This window comes from Meleagris gallopavo, chromosome 2 (assembly GCF_905368555.1).
Source record: "Meleagris gallopavo chromosome 2, MGAL_WU_HG_1.1, whole genome shotgun sequence".
NCBI lineage: Eukaryota > Metazoa > Chordata > Aves > Galliformes > Phasianidae > Meleagris > Meleagris gallopavo.
In genome coordinates, this window is record NC_139405.1 from 60,044,911 (window position 1) to 60,066,983 (window position 22,073).

General features: G+C 35.3%; 1 protein-coding gene across 1 annotated transcript in view; it reads left to right on the forward strand.

Annotated features, from left to right (window-relative positions):
- The first annotated feature begins 785 nt into the window (after positions 1–785).
- Positions 786–22,073, forward strand: part of TRDN (triadin) — a 205,327-nt gene continuing 184,039 nt past the window's right edge. The window contains exon 1 of the mRNA XM_085217385.1: positions 786–1,321. Coding sequence (XP_085073511.1) covers positions 1,300–1,321 — 22 coding nt within the window. The 5' untranslated portion in view covers positions 786–1,299. The remainder of the gene's footprint in view (positions 1,322–22,073) is intronic.

Consider the following 22,073-nt stretch of genomic DNA (forward strand, 5'->3'; position numbering starts at 1 on the left):
CTCTGGATAAACATATTCCTTTCCTTGTACTTTGCCACAGAGCCAGGTGCTTATATCTCCTGGAGGGAAGATGAGAAGTGCAAATGCCAGCCTCTGTAGCAGAGAAGAGCTTACTATAGGTTCCCTAGTAAGAACTGTTCAAGATGGTTTCTGATTTCATGTGACGATGACATTTATGTAGAAGCATGCTGGCTTGAGGGTACTTTTCTGCTAATTTCTCTTTCAAGTTCTGCCCACACACATAATTCCACAAGTGTGAAATTGTAAACAATGCACTGAATAGATTGCTCAAGTTTTTAAATTATTCTCATTACAATTGCTAGTGTTTTTATTCCTCTAAGTTTGTTTTCAGCTTTATAAAAACTTGTTTATAATCACCAATATTTTGTACTAAATTTAATGTTTCTTATGAATCAGACCTGTGAAAAATCTATTTTTCCATAATATTTTTGCATATTACCTTGATGATTTTGCAGCATATAAGCTATTAATACTTTCAAAAGTGTTCAGTAATACTTAGATGAACTTCAGAAGTATGTACATTAATATCAGCACATCAAGAGTTTTCCAAAAAATCAAAATAAAAGAGGTTAACAATTTCATAGGTTTAAAATGGTGTCTTTATTAGCTCTGTAATTGTGATTAAGAATCAACGTGGAGAAAATTACCTAAATTTACCCTCCCCCTTAGTCAGCAGTAAGCTGTGTAGGACCCTCCCCAAACCAAATAAGGCCAGGAAGAATGTGCTAAGCATTGAGTGTGCTAAGAATAAAGTTGAGCTGGGGTGGATAAGGTTACTTTGAACTCCATATTTCATGTTTCGTGACATACCCCCAAAGAACAGCAATTATGTTAGTGAGGCTGCAGGAGCGTTAAACAGCTCTTTCCCAGTTCTTTTTTTTTTGTTGTTGTTGTTGTTTTTTTGCTGCCTCTCCATGCTTTCCTTTCCTGTTTAGAGATGAGCCTTTTTGCTGTTTGTTTGCCATGTGCATGGTTCTTAGGATATTAGAGAAAACTCACTGAGAGGCATGGCTATTTTTGTTAGAAGCTGATACTTAAGACTGAGCTTGAAGTATTGCCGCTGGAAGGCCTGAGGTTGCTCGGTGAGAGCAGGAATCTGCAGAGGAAAGAGAAAGTTCAGAGGGGCACAAAAGAAGAACGAACAGAATTAGAAAAAGTGGAGGATCTCCCTCCTGCATGTTCTCCAGCTCCTGCAAGAGCGAGCAACCCAGAGGTATTATCTAAGCTGCCACTGTAGATCTTGACCTTTTTAACAGGGTATTTCTTACCATCATCATCATGGCCGAGGTTACAGCAGAAGGTACGGTAACTATTTTCAAATATAATTAACCAAAAATGATATGTACTTCGACAGTGCAATTCAGCTGGTGTGTCAGTATGATTTATTGCTCTTTGAATACAGTTCTTTCACTCCAGGATCATTTCATCTGTTTCTTGGGTTGCTTTCTTCTTCTCTTTCTTGTCTTTGGGTTGTGGTGTGTTTGTTTTTTTTCTTTTTCACTTGTAGACAGAATTTTTAGCAGTTACAGAAGCAAATTTTTTGTACACTTCTAAAAATAGCATTAGTCTCATATGCAGAGCAGCTCCATTGGAGTAATACAAGATGGAGGAATGCCTGAATGCCAGATGTTTCCACCCTTAATTGTTTTCTCAGGTAAATCATTGGTAGTCCCTTGCAGGCAGAAATTTTCCCAGGTATAAACAAGGGAGCTTAGTTATTGGCCCTGATTTTTTTATGAAGCGCAGAGCATTTGTGAACTTCACATCAGATTACTGCAGGGTAAAAGCTACTTGTTCTTCAACCCTTATTCAGGTAAACTTCTAAAAGAGTCAGTGAAAGTTGTACTGAAATGATTATTCCAGAGTTTGGCCTGCAACAATGAAAGGCAGTTGTATTAACCTATAAATGCATATTCTACAGTATGAATATTTCATGTACTTCAATATTTCCTGACCATTCATATTTAAATAACATTGTAGATGCATAACAATATTTTATCAACTACAGCGAGACAGAATATTTTTAAAACTCAACTTCTTTAATACTAATTTTTTCAGTTCAAATTCAAATTCCTATCTGTTTTTATTTCAGTGTGGATTACTCCACTTTATCCAAATTTAACAATGGCACCACAGACACGCTCAAAAGAAAAAACAAAAAAAACAAAAACAAAAAATCCGACAACATACAAACAAACAAAGAAAAACCACAAAAGTTTAAAACATTCTTCTGAAAGTTATTTTTATTCTACTTGTCAATGTTATGTGCATTTTAGTGTATCAAAGTTGTACTTTTCATCTTCTATTTTTCATTATTATTTTTAAGAGGATTTGTATTAAGCAGTATTAGAGAGTGAACCAAATTGTCTTCCAAAAATTCATGTTAGAAATATGTCAAACTGTACAGTCCTTGTCTGATGTCTGCTTATCCACAGCAAGTAGACAATGTGGAGATGATTTTCTGATCACCAGTTGGATGGATCTATAAATCACTTCTGGCCACAAAAACCTGCCAAAACAGGTGGCTCTGTATGACAGCCCTAACCCGAATGCTTGCACTAGTTTATTTGGAATTTCTTAATTGGATTTGTTGGAAAAATTGATTACTTTGTAGTTGTTATCAGGAAATCTATGAAATTACATTTGTTTTCCAAAATGTGTACATTAACACTGTCACTGTTAGAGGAGCATTGTAGAATTACTTCTTGCAATGCTTTCCAAGCCAACAATAACAAGATTCTTTGAAATTTGTAGCAAGATTAAATGACTTTTTAGTCTGAAAGTGACTTTTCAATAATTTAGCTAATCAAAGAAAGAAGACAAAAGATCCTAAAAAAAAGCCACAACAAACATTGGGATCTGAAAATGTTTTCACAGTGTTTACAAGTGCTCCTTAGCTGTCACACTGCCTGCTTTTTTGCTTTTGTGCAAATCAGTAGACTTCAGCTGACAAGAGGCATCAGTCAGCTCCTCCAGTCTTTCAGCAGGACAGGCAAATTCGCCAGAGACTAGCTGTTGCTCTTTTGCATATTTGGAATAGGCGTATGTTGATTGGCTGATTTTTAAACTTCATCCACGAGATGGAAATTGTATTCAACTCATGATAGAAAACTAAGAATTCAGCCTGAGACTAATGTTCCACTGCAGTTTATTTTCCTCTGGGGCTACTCCTGGCAGTCACAAATAAATCTGAAAGTTCAGGTCTAAAATTCAGTAACTTACAGTTTCTGCAAACAAAAAAAAGTATGTCTTGCTTTATATAATGCCTTTTTGATATTTTTTATTATTATTATTATTTTTCTCATACTACATCTCAATCTGTGATTTGCTCAGGTCTTAATGATTTCACGAGGTTTAAAATCCTTGCTCAAAGTGGTTGGAATTCTAACCTCTGTTTTGTAATGTTAGCCACATCTCACTCTTTGTCCCTGGAGTACCATTCTGACATATCAGAGAGTACAATATTACAGCAATGTGGAAGGAGCCATGCAGGCTTTGGGTCTACCACGGTCAGTGTGGCAACTGGTTTAGGGAGATGGTTCAGCCTGGACATATTAATACCATTGATACACATCTCAAGATATCTTCTGATAGCCAGTGCCATGGCCTATGGTAGGCAGGTACATTGGCCTGATGGAGTGCTCTTTCAGGTTGACCTCATTGTAATGACCATGACAAAATTTCACTGAAAAATGTATTCACAAAGCAACGACTCCTTGAACCGTAAGACGCATATACTGCCTCTACATTATCATAACCACAAATTGCGTGACGTGCAGATTTACTGGTGAAGTATACCTGGCAAAAGGCAAAAAGTAGTCTGTGAACACAGCAACCTATAAATATCCTGAGAAAGCTGCCAGGACCTAGGTATACTGCTGGTAAATATTCAGAAAATTCCAAGGGGTTATCTTCAGCATCCTCATATTACATGTAACTGTGATTGCAGAGTTGCACTACTGAAAGCTGGAAGTCCATAAAACTGTGTACAAATAAAAGCTCAGTAGAGATGTGACTATTCTGTCTTTGTAATGCTCTCAGGAATTGTAGTTGTTATTTATAATAATAATAATAATAATTATTATTATTATTAATTTCAGCTGCTGCTGAGATTTCTATAAATGTCAGAGACTTCTGTGACCTCTTAGGAGCTTGCCTGGGAAGACAGGGGTATCTATTTATGCACCTATGCTGTGTTTATGAACACAGGGATTGGCCTGGGCTCTATGGCACACACAGTTAGAGCTGCCACCACTGAAATATGAATACAGAAACCCTTGTTGCTCTGAAAAATGTCTTGTATCAACATACAGCTTTATTTGTATGTGTACGATAGCTGCAGAAGCTGCCCTATACTTGATCATTTCTACTAGCCCAATCTACCACAGGTCACAGAGCAAAGCTGATGGCCATCCTCTGGCACATTTTCCTCTCACACATGGAAGAATGAGCAGAGGCTTAGAAGCATTCAGAGCCCCTCCTTGCTGCAGTGCACTGGAGACTGTGCACTGATCTGTTCCAGAGAGGTGAAGAGAGCAGAAAGACAAGGTTTCTCCTCCAGCTGTTTGTCTGCCACAATGTATTTCCCCAGTGGAGCAAGAGAGAAGCAGGCATCCAACAGAAATGTGTCAATGAGTCACAATTTGGTCCTTATTTTATTGCTGAGAGCTATGCAACTACACATTTCCTCTTTCTCAGAGTAGGCTGCAAGGAGACAGGTGAGCCCTGAGGCTACAGGCAGCTTGTCAGTGACAAACTCCAAATTAGCTTCTGACTTTTGGTCCTTGTCTCTGGCTGTTTGATAACTGCAGAAAGTTTTAAAATGTAGAACATTTCAAAAAGCAGACTTAATGTGATCTGCATGTTTGAAGATGAATATACATTAAATCTGAAAAATATGAAAAAATATGAAAAAGTGCAAGAGCTAGCAGGTGAAGTGATAAAGACTTCCAGAGGGCAATGGCCAGAAACTAGCAACAGTTTTCAGTAGGCAATAACTTTAGCAAAGTCCTGTGGGCAAGAGGGGAACAGCTGCTTCCCATGGTAATTCACAAAGTGCTGCTAGTTCTGCTGACAGCAAAAGCAGCCTAGGTGAATGAATTAGGTTAGATTATTCAGTGTTACCATTCATTTTGATTAAGTCATGTGAGATGTTTCCTGTCCTTTGGTTAGACTGTTAGATTTAGAAAGTTTTTATAGAATTTATTTGCAAGAAGACAATTTGCAATGTGAAAGGATATAATCTTTTTCATGCCTCAAGTGTTGACAAAGAAGAAAATAGACTGCATTCTGCAGGGAAAAGAGGAAATAAAAACAGGATAATTTTGGCAATGACTTTTTTGAAGCAATCATTCTTCTCCCATTCAAAAGTACTAGGTCAATAAGTCAACAGCCTTATTATCTGGAAAGAAAAAGAAAACTCAGGACTGCCTGTAAAAATGTAAACCTTCCAGAGTAATAGAAGCTGCATATTCTCTCTGAAGTTCCACAAAACTTGGATTTCCCTCTGCCTATATTTTGAACACCTGAGCTGATTGGTCTGTCTGGCACTTTGTAGGCCCTCTTGTAGCCTGCTGAGGCAAACAGGCCTGTGACTAAATTTGCTAACCTAAATTTCAGGCTTAAAAATTAGAGGGCATTTTTACTCACAGCTGCAACATTATGCATGCATGCTTACATAGAAACTCTTACATAGAAACATCATAGAAACTCATACAGAAACTCTTAACATACTCTTACTTTAGGGATCCTCTGGAAAGTTAAATTAGCTATGGACAGTAGAAAGGCTTAGAACATGTAAAACAGAGCATAATCGAATGTGATGGTCTAAAAGTTGACTGTGCATAGCTAACTTGTGTTTATGAGTGTGTAAATGGTGTGAATACAGGTTGGATCATTTATTTTATTATTCCTTTTTTTTTTTTTTTTTTTTTTTAAAGATCTTTGTGCTCAGCAGCATTTGGAACATTTTTTATTTTTACTTACATAATGAGAGAGAGATTTAAAATCCTGGCAACATTTTCAAATTATAAGTGTGTCCAGCTCCCACTGATTCCAAAATGAAATCTGTGCAACCTGTTAGATTCACAAAAGTGCCAATCAGGTATCTAATCCTAGAAAAAAATCTATAAATGTTTTGAGAAGTTCTGCTCATTGCCTACAAAGTAGACACTAAGGGGTGAATTCATGCTGCCTCTGCTGCCATAATTAAACCTTCAAAATCTGAGCTCTGTTCTGGAGAGCAGAGTTTGATTTAGGTTAAACTACATTTCATAATGCAGGTCTGGCATCAGTCCAGGACACACTGAGGACAGGGAAACTGGAGTTGCCCTGTGCAAGGCAGGGCAGCTGCTTGTGGGAATGGCAAAGCTTTCCTGTTCTCTCTGATGCCAGTATTGGCTGGTTTCTGCTCTGCTTAAGCAGATTGAACTAGTGGACAGTATTCACTTTACTGGCTTAAATGATGTTTAAAGTAGGAGATGGTAGATTGCTTTAAATTAAAATAATTGAAAAACCTTTTAAATCACCAATTTTAATCATGATTTAAATCAACAAACAAGAAATATGGATTTGAGAACAGCAATTTTAATATCATTTTTGCAGTTGTTTTTCAGGAAAAAGAATGAAAATGAGAGATTGATTTCTACTGGCTGATTATTAATAACTTTAATGGCTTGATCATAGTTTTTCATTTAAATAAAAGTGAATTCATTAGAAAGTAGTATAAAAGTGTAGCCCTTACCACATGTTCTCTTACTTTCAAATTAATTTTTAAAAGATTAATTTTTAATAGAATTTAATAAAAACTTGGGTTTGTAATTCAAAAAGTAGCAGCAATTGTATTTCCTGCCTTCCCAGAATGTAGCATTTTTTGAGTAGAACACATGAAGAACTATTGAAAATGAATACTGAAATGTCTTCAGCAGTTGCAGATGTATAGATAGGTGAAAAACAGCAACAATGGCTAAGATCACGCTGAGAACAGAGGACATGAAGTAGATAAGGGGGTCTGAACTTTAAAGTCACCACACATAAAGACTTAGCTTGAAACTATGAATGGCCAGCTATGCTTCTCATCAATTTGATCCCACAGTCATGTTCTCTCGGCAGCATTAAATGTTTTCATTCAAAATTCTGATTATTTCATATTTTGGTCTTAGTCCTATTTCTCCATAGAAATCTTTGGTGCATTAAGACAGAACAGTTCAGGCTTTAGGTCATTGAGTGGAAATATGCAGACTCACTGGATTTTGAGAAAAAGAGCTGAACTAACAAAACAGATCATGTAAGGCATAGGATGCTAAACAGCAAAGCTGTAGAAAACACTGGATTTTTTTTTCATTCAAAACTATCTCATACATTGAATCCACCCTATATAACAATTACAATCAAGACAGTTCACTTGCTCAAATCCCAGTCAGTGCTGTGCTTCACCCTTAGGAATCTGAGTGAAAAAGCTATGGTTTTAAGTCCTGAATAAGCACTACTCCCACTTGAGTCCTGTGTTTCATTTGAGCTTTTTTTAGAATCAGTTTTACAGCGCACTATGAATTCGTCTCTGGTCTGAAAGTTCTGCTTGGTGCTACATGAAATCATTTTCCATAAGAATGAAAATACAAAATGCCAGACATAGAAAAACTTTCTCACTGGAGAAGTCTCCTTTTTCTATCTTCAAAGATAGTATTAAAAAATCCTTTACAAATATGTAATGAGTAAAGACCTGCTACTGCCTGTACATGCTTATGTTCTCACAACTTCAGAAGTATCTCTGTACCTTTGCCTGGAGTCAAATTGTCAAAGGCACAATGAATCTCAGCTTTTGTAGCCTCCTTTGGTATGTAAATTAGCTCTTTTTTTTCCCCTTTATTCTACTATGTAGATTTAAGTTGTGGTTCTCTGTGCATGTCAGGAAGGCTAAATCTTGTTTCAATCTCTGCTAAGAGGTTATTCACAATTGACGCAATTACCATAAATATAGTTTTCTGGTAACTATTTTACTGTTTCAGAAGCATAATTTTATATATTATTCAAATGTTAAGATCCTCGTTTTACTTGGGCCTTTTCCTCCTATAATGGCTAGAATCTTAGTTGTTAGTTTTGGCTTCAGATTTATATTTGTCAGTTGAGGGGGGGACATAAGCATATGTGACACATATTACAACAACTTAGCATCCCAAAAATGCAACATCACATGTATGATAAAGTTCAAGCTAACTACTTCATAATTTTTAAAATTCAATATATAACCAGCAATTGTAGCTTGAAAACAGAATAATTTATTTCAACTGTTTTTGTTTGTTTTAAAGAAAAACTTTAAATCTTTCTTTTCTTAGAGATTTTTTATATTATCACTCATGATAGTAGTTAAAATTGTGAGCATTTCACAAGAAGGTGTAAAAACCATACTCATGTCTTTAAAAATTTACTGTTGCTTTTATTTTTTCACTAAGAGTATTATTGTGACTCTATTAATAGCTAAAGGTCTCTGACAAATGTGGCTTTTTCTGCATGGCACAGCTACATGACTGTATGGCTGACTCTACCCTATCACCTGGTGCAGAACCACTGCACACTTCTAATGCTTCTAATTTGTGTCACAACACCTATTAATGTTGATCAAAATGTTATTTTGGTAGAAGAGTGTGCATTCTGAGGTACAAGGGTTTCTGCTGCTTCAAAAAGGAGTGGTTTGACAGTGCTCAAAAAGTTTTCTCCTTTCTCTTTCCCTTTCTGGTGTCAATATGTTCATTTTTTTCTGCTCCCCATTCTGTCTTGCACTTGGCACAGATATGCTGGTATGTGTACATGCACTTCTGGCAGATACTGTCCTCTTCAAAGAAAGGTGACATAGTTAGTGGGCACTGTGAGGATGAGATGATGACTGTACTTGGTGATCTTAGAGGTCTTTTCCAATCTTTATGACTCTATGATAATAATTATTTACAAACGTTATAAGGTTTTAACGTTATATCTCCTGTATCTGCAAACTCAGCCATTTTGCCATTATTATTTTCATTTATCTGTTTACATTTTCTTAGCACTTCTCAAATACAAACATCATTTCATCTTTCAGGTGTTCCTTCTTTCTCTGAAAATTCCTGGGCAGACAGATAATTTGGTTTTATCTTCTTCTTAAAATAGGTGTAGATCACTTGCATTGGAGAAATTGTATTGTCAACTGTAATCTCCTGGAGGAAGAATTTTCTAGGTGAAATTATTTAACTATCAAAAAATCCTCTTTATAATGCTATTATGTGTCATTTCCTATTGAGAATCTTATTTTCAGCCAGTTTCACTTCTCCCTGTCATCTTGTCATTGTATGAATAAGCAGGAATTAAGACCTTTCCTCTTGTCCTGCAGGAGGTCTACAAAAACTTGTGCAGATGTTTCAGCTCACAGTTCTGTAGCTATGCAGAATATTAAAAAAAATGGCTATGATTAATATTAGTTTATTGCGTTTACAATTAGAAAGGAACAGTGAAATAAATCTTGTATTAGTAAATCCTTAGAAAGTTCCCTAGATCTGTTTCCCACCCAGCAATACTCATTTTCTCAGATACCTGAGCAGCCTGCAGCACTGTATAATGTGAAGATTAATCCCTAGACTGAAAACCAAAACCAAATAAAATCACATATATTTCTTTTTCTTTTTTTTTTTTTGTCATAAGTATAGCCATCTAAGATCAAGTTAGAACAAAAATGCATGATGTGTGCTAAAAAAATGTAGTATTTACAACTTTGAATTTCTCTGCATTCCTCTTCTTGGTTTTCACCTTTTATCATAAGCAAAACCAGAGAACATGAATGCATTTTAAAATTGAACATTTTGTGTGTTCTTCAAATAGACAAATGAGGATTTTAGAATCTTCAAGCCTAGAGCACTTCATGAAGAACTGCACCCTATCTTAAGGTCTGCGATTTTGCAGGATCATGTCGTAAAACCTTCAGCATCTTCAGCGTGCTTTCAAAAGTTTACTTCATAGTAATAGTTGTCATATTAGTTTCCTCACTAAAACAGTTTTTGTCAACTGTCCCTGAGGAATATACAAATGAAAAATCCTTCCTACGGATTCAGTAATTCAATTAGTGTCAGTGAAAACTCCGCTAATTGTTTGTGCTTTTAGAAGATTCATGCTCTGCAGTCATATTCTTAAACATCACATTCCACTATTTTTTTCTACATCAGTTCTATTTTTATATTCTACTTTTACCATTTACTGTAAACTCTTTTACATTTGAGAACTCACTGAATCTGTCAAGTTAATACCTTTGAAATCACTATTGTTCTTGGTACAAACACAGTCCTTGTTATTTTTAAGGTTTTGTTGAGAATTGTTTCACTTTGTATAACTGAATAATTCAAATTCTTCAAAAGGTAGATACTCCCACTTAGATCTTTCATTTAAGTTATCTTCATGGAGTTTGCTAAATCACTGAATTTTGTTTAGGAAAATAGTTTCTTGTTTTCAGCTATAGTCAGGACTTGCTGTTTGCTTTCAGTATTTCCTTTTCTTCCATTCTTTTAATTAGAAGAATCAAATGTTTCTGCTACATCAAATATAGAAATATTATCTTTTATTCTCATAGCAACTGGAGAGAGTGTTTTCAATGATTTTGAATAACACTAGAACTACAGTGTCTCATTGACTGAAAAAGTAGAATGTTTTACATAAAACAACATATATTTTTAGTTAGTAAATTGCTCACTAATTTCTGGTTGCAAAAGTATTTCCAACTTGCTTATGTTCTATGACAGCGAAGTGGTAGAATATGGAATTATAAACTATTGCATTTCTTACTGACTTAACCAGTATTCCATCAACAACTTTTTGGACATAGATATTAAGCACGTGAACTTCCCAGCACGCAGGCTACTTGTTCTCAGCAGATCTCTTGCACGAATATAATTTTACTTGCTTGTGCTCTTCATCCTTTCCTTTTCATGTCCATCATCAAAATTTATTCAGTATAAAAGTTATCTTCCTCACCTTTCAATAATATGAATCTAATTTAGCTTTCTTGCTCTTTTTATCTTATGCATCTTTCTGCAGACAAGTAGCATCTGTCCAAAGGTAATACTAATTGCAGGACACTGTAAATTGAGGCATCAGCTGGCATAGAACTATGCTGTGCATTACACAAACCCCAGAATTTGTGTTTTTCATGACAGGTTCATTTCCATGACACTTCCCTTATGCTCACAGAATCTAATAAAGGCATTTTCAGCACTTGATCACAGGAACAAAGACCTTAATAAGCTCTAGATACTGAATGGTCTCCCATTATTGTAGTGGTTTGGAACAGCACCCACTGAGGACAGAATACCAAAGGACTGTCACATTGTAGTCCACCAGGGAAAGCAATTGTGTATGGGAGGAGAAAAAAATCTAGCTTGACCATTTGGAAACCAATTTCCATCTCTCTCCTCCAGTAAATGTCTCATGAATGTTCCTTAAAAGTTAATAATACCACTCCTGAACTAATCAGCAGCTTGAGTAGGAGGTAACTGTTGATCTGGACTTGGAAACAGGCTCAGCTGTAAATGAGACATCAGTCTTCTTTAAGTTTTATTTGCCTGCTTACGTGGTGTGAAGCTTTTGTCATAGTTCTTAATGGTGGAAGAACCCTAAAGGCATTTTAACATTTCTCCAATGCTCTGCCAAAGGCAGCCTGCCTGCGTGGGTCCTGGGGAGTACACAGGATGCTATGCAGTATGTGGGTAAAGTTCTTTAAGAATTTCATCCTACACAATTTCTTTCACACTTCCGTGTGGCACCTGGCCTAAGGACTAAATTAAATAAAATGCCAAGAGATGATCAAAATTCTGAGTTCTGTCTAACTTTTGAACCTCCCATTTCTTCCCTTCCATTCCAATATATATTATAAACTGATGAAAATAAAAGTCTCATTTACCTTATTGCCACATTTGATTTTTTTTCTTTTTGTACTGTTTGTGCTTTTATTTTCATTCTAATCACAGCAGGGTTAAGTTACAGTAGCAAATATCTAATGGTCTGCTTCTATTTCAGTACTCTACCATGTGAATATTGCACACTATTAGTCATTCAATTATTTTATATACACTTTGTGTCTATTCTCGTCTTCCATTATAGTACTTTAATAGCATTTGGAATGCATTGCACTTTTCTGGGTATGAATTGTGTTAGTGAGTGAAAGATTATCATTTTTGTGACCGTAAGAATATCGTCAGTGTAATCTGAAAGGCTGAAATATCGACTGTAATGTAAATGTTCATCTTCAGTAAATGTGAAAGTATGCATTTTTTATTTATTAGTACCTATCTAATTACAGCTGAAGCTGCACTCTATTGATATAATAGAAAAGGAAATTAATAAAGAGAGGTTAGATAATGAATAGGCCTTTGACCAGAGTATAACAACCTGCAAAATCTTGCAAAGATATACACAGAATAACTAAGTAGCTCTCCCAAGCTTTCTTAAAAATTTAGAAAGGACTATCAACTTCAAAATCTGCAGAGGACGTCTCTATCTCTTTTCATTATACTAGCAAAGGTATGAGTTGAGGTTGCTGTATTAATATTAAAGAAACTTCAGAGAACTGCTTGAAAGTTTTCTGAAATAAGAAAGTAACTGTAGCTTTGATATACTTAAAATCCAAGATTAAAAAAAAAAACAACAACTCTGAAAGAAACTTTATATACACATTGAATGTGTATAAACACCTTGAAAAGGAGATAAACAATAGCACTCAGAGAAAATCTGTGATGTATTTTGCTGAAACTTTACACAATGTAGAGGTGTAATGAGCCAAAAGTTAGAAGGAGAGATGTGGGATTAGTTCTGTCTCCTGCCAGATTTCCAGTATGACCTTCAATATTGACTTAATTGCTTCATTTCTTCCTTCCTTTCAAACAAAAGTAGTATGATCTTACTTCATAGTGAGCTGGAGGAAGATATACATTAGAAGACTAGAAGCAAATACATCCAAATCTGAATACCTTTAAATATACATGCAGCAGTGCTGTGTGCCTTGTATGTGACTTGGGACAGTGTGGATGTTTAGTAAATCTGAAAACACTGGGTTTCCATGGGATATGTTTAAGCATCAACAGAAGGTCTGTGAGTACTGTGTAGGTAATTTGAAAAGTAATAACAGGCAGATAAATGTCCTGCTGTTTCTGTTTCACTGATATAGGCCATGGTTAATCAGGGAGCAAAAGAGGTTTTTTTCTGTTTTTTGAAGGGAAGTTGACACAAATATGTATAAATATTCTTTTCAGTCATCATGCTTGAACTTGAAATGTAAGTACACAACTTTGCTCTTCTCTTTTCCTATTGCCATAAGAGTCAGGGTATGAGGCACAAAAAAGCTGTTGAGCTAAGACTGAGGTGAGATGCCAGAAATTTTGTAGAAGTCTTGCAAGAGTCTGATGTGCATGCAAGGCGCCCTATCTGGGATGAAGCTTTGCAGCACTTGTTGTTTGCATGGGCTACAAATATGTGATCTCCTACTATGTGGATTTGCTATTGCAGAGAACTTGTGGGGGGTATTACCATTTGATGACAGCAGAATGATTTTGTGATGACTTTGTGCATGTTTTCAGCAATTGCTAAACATTATTTGGTTTAGAATCCATGAAATGAAATAAAGAAACAATCGTTCCAACTTGATCAAAATTTTTCCCCGGTGTATCTAGTTTTCTGTTCCAGTTAGCAGTAAAATAGCAAGGTCATCTTAAAATGGAGACCTTTATTTTCTCAAAATTAAGTCTTTTAAACTATGCTGAGGTGAGATTTTAAGATACTGAATGTTTTTTTTATTATTCCATTAAAAAGTGGAAAGGCTTTCCTCTGCTCTGAGATACATCACTGAGATTTGAGGACTACTTTGCTGGTCTGCTTAGATGTTGTTCAGTCTTCCATGACCAAGTAAGGGGGAACTCAATTTTGTGTCTAATGTTTTAGTACAGACACAGGAACTGAGAGAGGCTATGGCCCTGAGAAATATTCATATTCTGAAAATGTAAGTAACTGGATGACCTATTAATGCATAGGACAGGGAGGTACTCAGAAAGATCATCTCAGAGTTGTTTCAACAATTTTATTCCATCTTTATGCTAACACTAATTAGACAAATGCAATTAAAATGAATTAAAATTCATGAACATTTTGCAACACTCTATGCTCTGCGCAGACTTATATAGTTTGAATTTGTTTTGTAAAATTAAGAATCTTATATATTTTTTTTAAATGTCACAGGGTTATCGTTAATGCATTCTCCCCATTTTGGCTTATATGCTCAATGTAAGTGGTATAACGCATACTCTGTTCAGATAGATACTAAAAATATTTTTAAAAATCATCATTTGATTTAGATATTTCTGAATCCAGAGAGGATTTCTATCTTATCTATCAAAATAAATTTAAGGGACTGTTAACCTACAAGTAAATCTTCCACATAAATAATTTTCAGGATTAAGATGACACTTTCCTGAATCATTTAACAATCAAATCATGGATCAAAATTATTTTCCTTTCCAACACCTGACTTAATACTGAAAACATTCTCTTCAGATACTATAGCTTTTATGTAGGTAAATATTTCTATTTTCAAGAATATAGAAGCCATTTTTACGTTTTATACAGCAAGTTAATGCTGGAGAAATAGATATATTCACAAATATAGGAACACGTCGTGTACAAACACTGGCAATTTTCTACATAATGAAAAGAATGTTGATTTTAAATTACTGCATTATTTCTTTATGTGGAAACCATTAAGGTTGAGTTTTTGATGAATATATATAGAAAGTAAAAAGCATTATTTTGGGATTTGGTTTTACTACGTCAGTTAGGAAAATAACCATTTACTGTAGGAAACAGAAAACTCTTGAGCTAGATTAATCAGTTGATAATTCTGCCATTTCCCTTTCTGTGAATCAAAATGGTTGTGTGATGCTATTACTATATACCAGAAAAGACTAAAGAAATTTTGCTGCCCACGTAATAATACAAATATCAGGCACCAAAAAAAAAAAAAAAAAAAAAAAAAGCCTTTCACTTTTTGGTTCTTTCCATGCCTTTAATACAACTTACAATTATCTTTCAATTTAGAGTTGCTTTAGAACTGGGAGTTTCAGTTATAATTTGGAAGTAAAACCCGTAGCAATTTTAAGTGCACACATCAAAGTGTTGCCTTTCATGCAACATTACTTTTTTTTTTTTTTTTTTTTTTTTTTTCCCCAAGAGAAAGTAATAGCTGGCCCCAAAATCTGAATTTGGATTTTATATCTTCAGATTAATAGCAGTGGGAAGGTACAGAAAAGTATCTGCCTGTGCATCTTGTTCTCAACTTGCCCATACATAAGAACAGAACAGTCTTGCTGTCACTAGGCACAGTCTGACACATTTGGGACACAGGGAACATTTCAGGTTTCACTTTATATGTCACATGGATGTATCACTGGTGAGGGATATTTCTATGAATTATTATGGAGAATGGCTCTATTTCTGGAGCTGAATAATGTAACCAGGTAACTACTTCTTGGCGTTTATCACTGGGATAAATTAGAGACCATTCAGACTCTCATATCTGTTTGGTCAGGTAAGGTCTTTATTATTTTATCTCATTTGCTCTGCAGAGATCTGAATAGATGCACTAGAAAGATTTAAAGTGCAGTTCCATCTCTGGATACCTGTAATAGATAAAATTAGATAACAAGAATTTGAGGCCTGGTTTCCAGGTCACAGAAGCAGGAGTCCCTAAACCAATCTTTAGGCTATTCATTGTGGTGTTGAGCAATCCTTCTGGGCTGATTTGTTCAGAATGTGTTGGTGTGAAAATCAGAAATATTAGAAGTCCTCAGGGCTTAGGCACAGGTACAAGATAGACTCTCTAATAGTCTCATTTGTTGTTAATCTACTTCAGGATAAAAGTCAGATGTCTCTAATAATTTCTAAAATCTGTTCATAACCTTGCTCAGCTGACAACAGATAGATTTGAGCTGTCAGAAGGAAAGATGCAGGGAGTGGGTACAATTACTGAAGTGATTTTTTTTTATTCCTCAGGTAACCTTCAAAGAAATCTAAATGATCTTGTTTTTTATAGAATCAAAGAATGGCCTGGGTTGAAAAGGACCACAATGATCATCGAGTTTCAACCCCCTGCTATGTGCAGGGTTGCCAATCACTAGACCAGGCTGCCCAGAGCCACATTCAGCCTGGACCTCCAGGGATGGGGTATCCACAACCTCCTTGGGCAACCTGTTCCAGTGTGTCACCACCCTCTGGGTGAAAAACTTCCTTCTAATGTCTTACCTAAAACTCCCCTGTCTCAGTTTTAAACCATTCCCCCTTGTCCTTTCACTATCCACTCTCGTAAACAGCCATTCCCTCTCCTGTTTATATGCTCCCTTCAAGTACTAGAAGGCTGCAATGATGTCTCCCTGGAGGCTTCTCTTCTCCAAGCTAAACAAGTCCAGTTCCCTCAACCTTTCCTCATAGGAGAGGTGCTCCAGCCCTCTGATCATCTTAGTGGCCCTCGTCTGGACCCGCTCCAAGAGCTTTACATCCTTCCTGTACTGGGGGCCCCAGGTCTGGATGCACTAGTCCAGATGGAGCCTCAGAAGAGCTGAGTAGAAGGGGACAATCACCTCCCTCTCCCTGCTGGCCATCCCTTTTTTAATGCACCCCGAACACAGTTGGCCTTTTGGGCTACAAGCACAAACTGCTGACTCATGTCCAGCTTCTCGTCTACCAGGACCCCCAAGACCTTCTCTGCAGGACTGCTCTCAAGGAGATCTTTCATCAGTTTGTATAAATACCTGGGATTGCCCCAACCCAAGTGCAACACCCTGCACTTTGCCTTATTGAACCTCATTAGATTTTCATGGGCCAACTTCTCCAGCCTGTCCAGGTCCTTCTGGATGGCTTCCCTGGCTTTTCCCTCTTTTCAGCGTATAGATGAAATGCCATATGGATATTTGCATAGAGAAAAAATATACCTAAGACTTTATACCTGCACATGAATACTGTGATCTTTTTTCATCAAACTTGATTCCATAACTGTTTCAAATTTTCAAAAATTTGTTCTGGCTATAATCCAGTAACTTTTACCTAACACCAAGCTCCATCCCCACCAATTCAGGAAACTTTCTTGTCCTAAATCCAGAGGAATGCTTTCCAAAGGATTCCTCCAGACCAAAAAAAGAGGGGGGGAAATAACTTCAAAGGAGCCATCTTGATCAAGACTACTGCTAATACTTTTTTATTAGACTCCTTGACGAAAGATGGACCTTTGTTCAAAAGCTCCTGTTTACTATGTACTATAGCTAACTACAGATAGCTTGAAATAAAAGAAGTCAGAAAATCATCTTGTTAAATATTCAAAGACAAAAATGTGAGAGATAATGCTAGTTCCACCAGGAGAAACACAGATCTGGAATTTTTTTACAGAGATTCTTTATACTGGTATGGTGGTATATTTGCTGGGAGTGAAAACAGATATTTGTAACCTACAATTTATCCTAGTGACCTTCAATATTTATTATTACTATCAATATTTTACAGATGGGAGCATCTAAATAGACTTTTTTTTCTTATGGAAAAAAAAAAAAAAATCAGTGCATTTCTGTAATCCCTTATAAATGTTTTAGTACTGTATGAAGTTAAGTTTCCAAAAACAAATAACAAAAAGGATGCATACAGTGCTGTTGCTTCAGAAGGTTTCATGCTATTTAAAGATAAATGGCAACCATTTTCCTCTAGCCTTCATTTTGACATTTTATAAGATAAGATATACCTCTCAGCTTATATCAACTCACAAGTATGTCTGAATAACCCCTCGGCATCTCTTTCATAAATGTCAGAATTCTAAAACGAACAGGAAGGTAAAAATTCTTTTTACCATTTTACAGCAAAAAACTTGTTTCCAAAAAGGGAAGGTATTACTACCAATCAATAAGAAGTATCTTGTACAGATTACAACAAATAATGAATTTTTCAGGATACTGAGAGTTTAGTACTGTATATTTAGAAGTCAGTTACACTCTTTTCTTATCTGCATAATGAGGAATTTGAAAAGAAATGAGATTTTTTAACAAATCTCAGCATATTTAAAAGAAAATATAAAAGAGGGGTCAAAGTGATTACGCATTTCAATCAGAAAGATGTTAGTCTCCAACTCACAGATCATGGTCTACTGCCTTTAAGAAAGGGAGTATCTTGTGTGTCCCTTTGCCATGGTTGGCTGCTGGTTTAATATGCAGTAAATGGTACTTCTTCTCTTACTCAGTATGAACAACTGTACATTTTGCAGTTTTGTCTTTGTAGGAATAACTTATTCCATGTTGATTATTGTTAACTCAGTAGTCTTCTAAGTTCTCAAGAAATCACTATATGAAGTAATAGACCTGTCAATAAAATGATATATACAATTTCCCAGTGAAATCCTCTCTTTTAAACCTGGACCTTAGGGCTTTCCTTCCCTTCTTTTTTTTCCTAAAGTCATTTCAGATGTGAATTCTTGTAAGGAAGCTTACAATACAATTTCATATAAGACTATTTCAGCAGGCTCAACAACAGAGAGAATCTGTTAGCTGCTAATAACTGTTCATCCCTTCTATGCCTGTTATACTTGAATAATAACCAGGATAATGTAAAAGCTCTTTGAAATATATATGCACATGGGGAAAAAAAAAGCACAGATAGAATGTTAAAAGTCATCTCAGCACAATGTTCTTTGTAAGCAATTTCAGAATGAAGTGAAAGTATTTTTTACACTTCCTTGGAAAGGTACACGAGACAAATTTTCTGCTACATAATGTGAAGTATCAAGCAATCCTCTGCTGAACTATGAAATCAAAATCTGTAAAGAAATACAAACACTCCCTGTTTCAGATGTTTACAAACATCTAATTTTCAGGGTTTATAAATTGTGGAATGTGCTGTTTGGAAAGACTTCTGTACCTACTCTTCCTTTTAGGGTCAATGTGTCTTGTTACTTATCTTAATTTTCTGAAGATCTTATTTGCTGTTACACTTTAGTGAATTGTATTTTTCTTCCCTACTGTCACATTTGTTTTCCTTAACAAAAAAAATTTCGTAGCTACTTCTGGGATTTCCTTCCCTGCCCCATCTCTCCCCCCCCCCCTCCTCCCACCCTTGCTGAGGAGAGCTCTTGTGGCAGTGAAGCCAGAATACCCTAATGGATTCTGGCTCTTTGCTTACAGCAGTGGTCCAAATCCATCATCTAAATCTGCATAGAAAGAAGTTAACTACATAAGCCATCTCAGTAAATGGCATACATATACTTTTTTATATGCACAGAAGTATTTTTAAAGTGATCTTTGTAGCTGTTCTCAGGAAAAAAAAAAAGAAAGAAAGAAAGAAAAAAAGAAAAAGAATAAGAAAGGATGGATGCCTTCAAAAATTGTAGCTAGATGAAAACCATGATCCTTAAAAGTATTTTTATTTGATATTCTTGGAGTGTGATGAAGAGCTGCTGTGTTTCAACTGTTTAATCAGTTCAGAAAGTTATTTATACCAGGTATATGGTGCACTGTATAAGAAATATCAAAAGATAGTAAGAAATTTAAAATCATTGGAACTTTCTGTGTTTTCACTGTTTCTTTTATTGACAGTTACTAGCTCTTCACAGACGGTTTTGAAAATTTGTTCTATGTAAAAAAGAATCCTCCCCCAAACATATTATGCCTTTTTATTATAACAGTGTTTCTTAAAAAGTAGTAATTTGTTTCTTAAAAGTTCATTTTCTCTTGCTGCTCTCTCCCATTTAGAACCACCATAGTCCTCACAGTATACTGATGAGGAAATTGTTATAATTTCACAATGGAATAATTATGAATCCAAGTAGGACATAAGCAGTAGTGTCTAACAAATTCTCAAAATGAAAAAATCTTGTTTCCATTTAAGTGGAATTACAAAGAAAGAGCAGTGGAGAAGTAATAACATAACTAAACTATTGCTTGTTGGACTTATTGATCTCATCTTCCAGTTTCATTCATTAGTTACAATGATCATCTCATGCTATGAACAGGTACTTCAAAGTCAGCAGAACTACTTCAAAGCATAGATTTACCTGGTGAGAATGAGGTCATCAAGAGCATGAGAACTGTCAACACGGCAGTTGACTGTCCAGGTAGTGTGTTATCATGTCTTCATCAGTAGCCACTGCATAATGCTGAAGAAAAAGTAAGGTATTGAGTTCAAGTATTAAATGTTTACTCCTTACTCTACCATAATATGCTAGAACCTCCAGCATATAGAGATTTGAAATAAAGGCAATTCCTGAGCTAGAGATTATATATTTGTTTTTAAAAGTACTGATTTTTTTGAATTTTGAAATTTCCCAGTCCTTATCGTAACATGGCCATATCTCATTGGAAAGTCATTTTCTGCTCATGAAGTTATTATTAGTTAAATAAGTAATTTATTCAGGGAAACTACTTTGTGTTTTTTTTCCACATAGCATGTGGTACTACGGTATCCTAACAAAGCAACTTTACTAGAATACCAAAATATGGATCACAGCTTAGAATTAATAACTTCTATTGTGTTCAGTTACACTATTTATTCTTAGTAATAAATAATAGTAATTAATATTAATTAACGTAATATTGTTTATTTATATTGCATAAAATTCACATTTTCAAGGAACTATATTGAAATGACTATAGAACGTATCTTTTATTCTACAAACTTCTTATTGAAATTGATGGATGTGTTCAACAGATGGGTGTACATAATTCCTTGGATAATGAATGGGAATCATTAATAAAACTTACTTCTTAAAATTATTAGATGCTATCTATCAAAAATAAAACCAATGCAGATATAATAGCTGAAAAGGAAATTAAAAGAGTATACAGCACACTATGTAATTGTTAGTGCATTTTCTGAATTCAATTGTTCAGTTAATTTTCATGCTCCAGCCGCTCTATATTCCATAATCTCTATTCTATTTCTTTTGTAGTGAGAATTGGTTGCTGCATAATCTCCAACCCTATTTTCCACATTTCATAAAGAATATTACATTTTTATAACTATCAGTCGCCAATAAATCTGCAAATGTTCCCTCACAGATAGCCCCAGTTACAACTTTTTAAGCCATTAGTCTGCAGAGATGCCACCTTTTGACTTTGAGAAGTTTGCCAACATATACATATGTGTTGTAAGGTTTTTCTTTTTGCATTTTGATTATATAAACTGGGAGTAGCGCAATATGACAGTACCCTGTGCGATAACTTTCAAAATCCGTATATTCTGGGATCAGTTGTGAAACTCCTTCTACATATTTTTTCCTGTTAATCATTCCAGTTGTATTCTTTCATTCATACATAGTGGAATGTAGTATGAAACACAAAAAAAGAGTTGGTTGAGTCAGCCATCTTAAGAGAGGATTTATGCTGCAGCTCTAAATAAATAATTTTTTTCTATAATTGTTACATTTCTGCTTATCAAATTGCAGAAGCTCCTTTAAACTCAGAACCTATGATAGGTGCCTATTACCCATTTCTATGGGTAGAATCTATGGGTAGAACTGAATCTCTCTGCTCTATCCAAGAGCCTGTTGCCAGTAGTGGTGAGAGGAGCTTGCAAAGATAAACTGAGATATCTTTCACTGATTCAATCTACGTCTCTGTCATTATTCGGAATTCTTGCCCTTCTATTACTATATTTGTTCAATAGGAAACATGACACATATTAGTGGATCTAAGAAGGTTCTTAATCAATTGAAGATACCAGGATTTCATTGTTCCCAAATATACTCAGGGAAAAGGCATAAGTCCAATGTAGAGTTTCCAACTCCTTTGCCTTTGAAAAATTGGCCTTTGAAAAATCATCTATATAGTTATAATAAGTCAAAAAGTTTCTGGACAAAAGTTATTAGGTTACTTCAGAAATAAATACTGCTATCATTATTTTTTTGCAAGTTATTAATAACTGCAGCAGAAATTCTGCCTTTTTCTTTCCACTTGCATAAACCAAGGGGGCAGAAACCAAATTAGAGAGATAAAAAGAGAACTATAATGCATACCACCTAAACAACA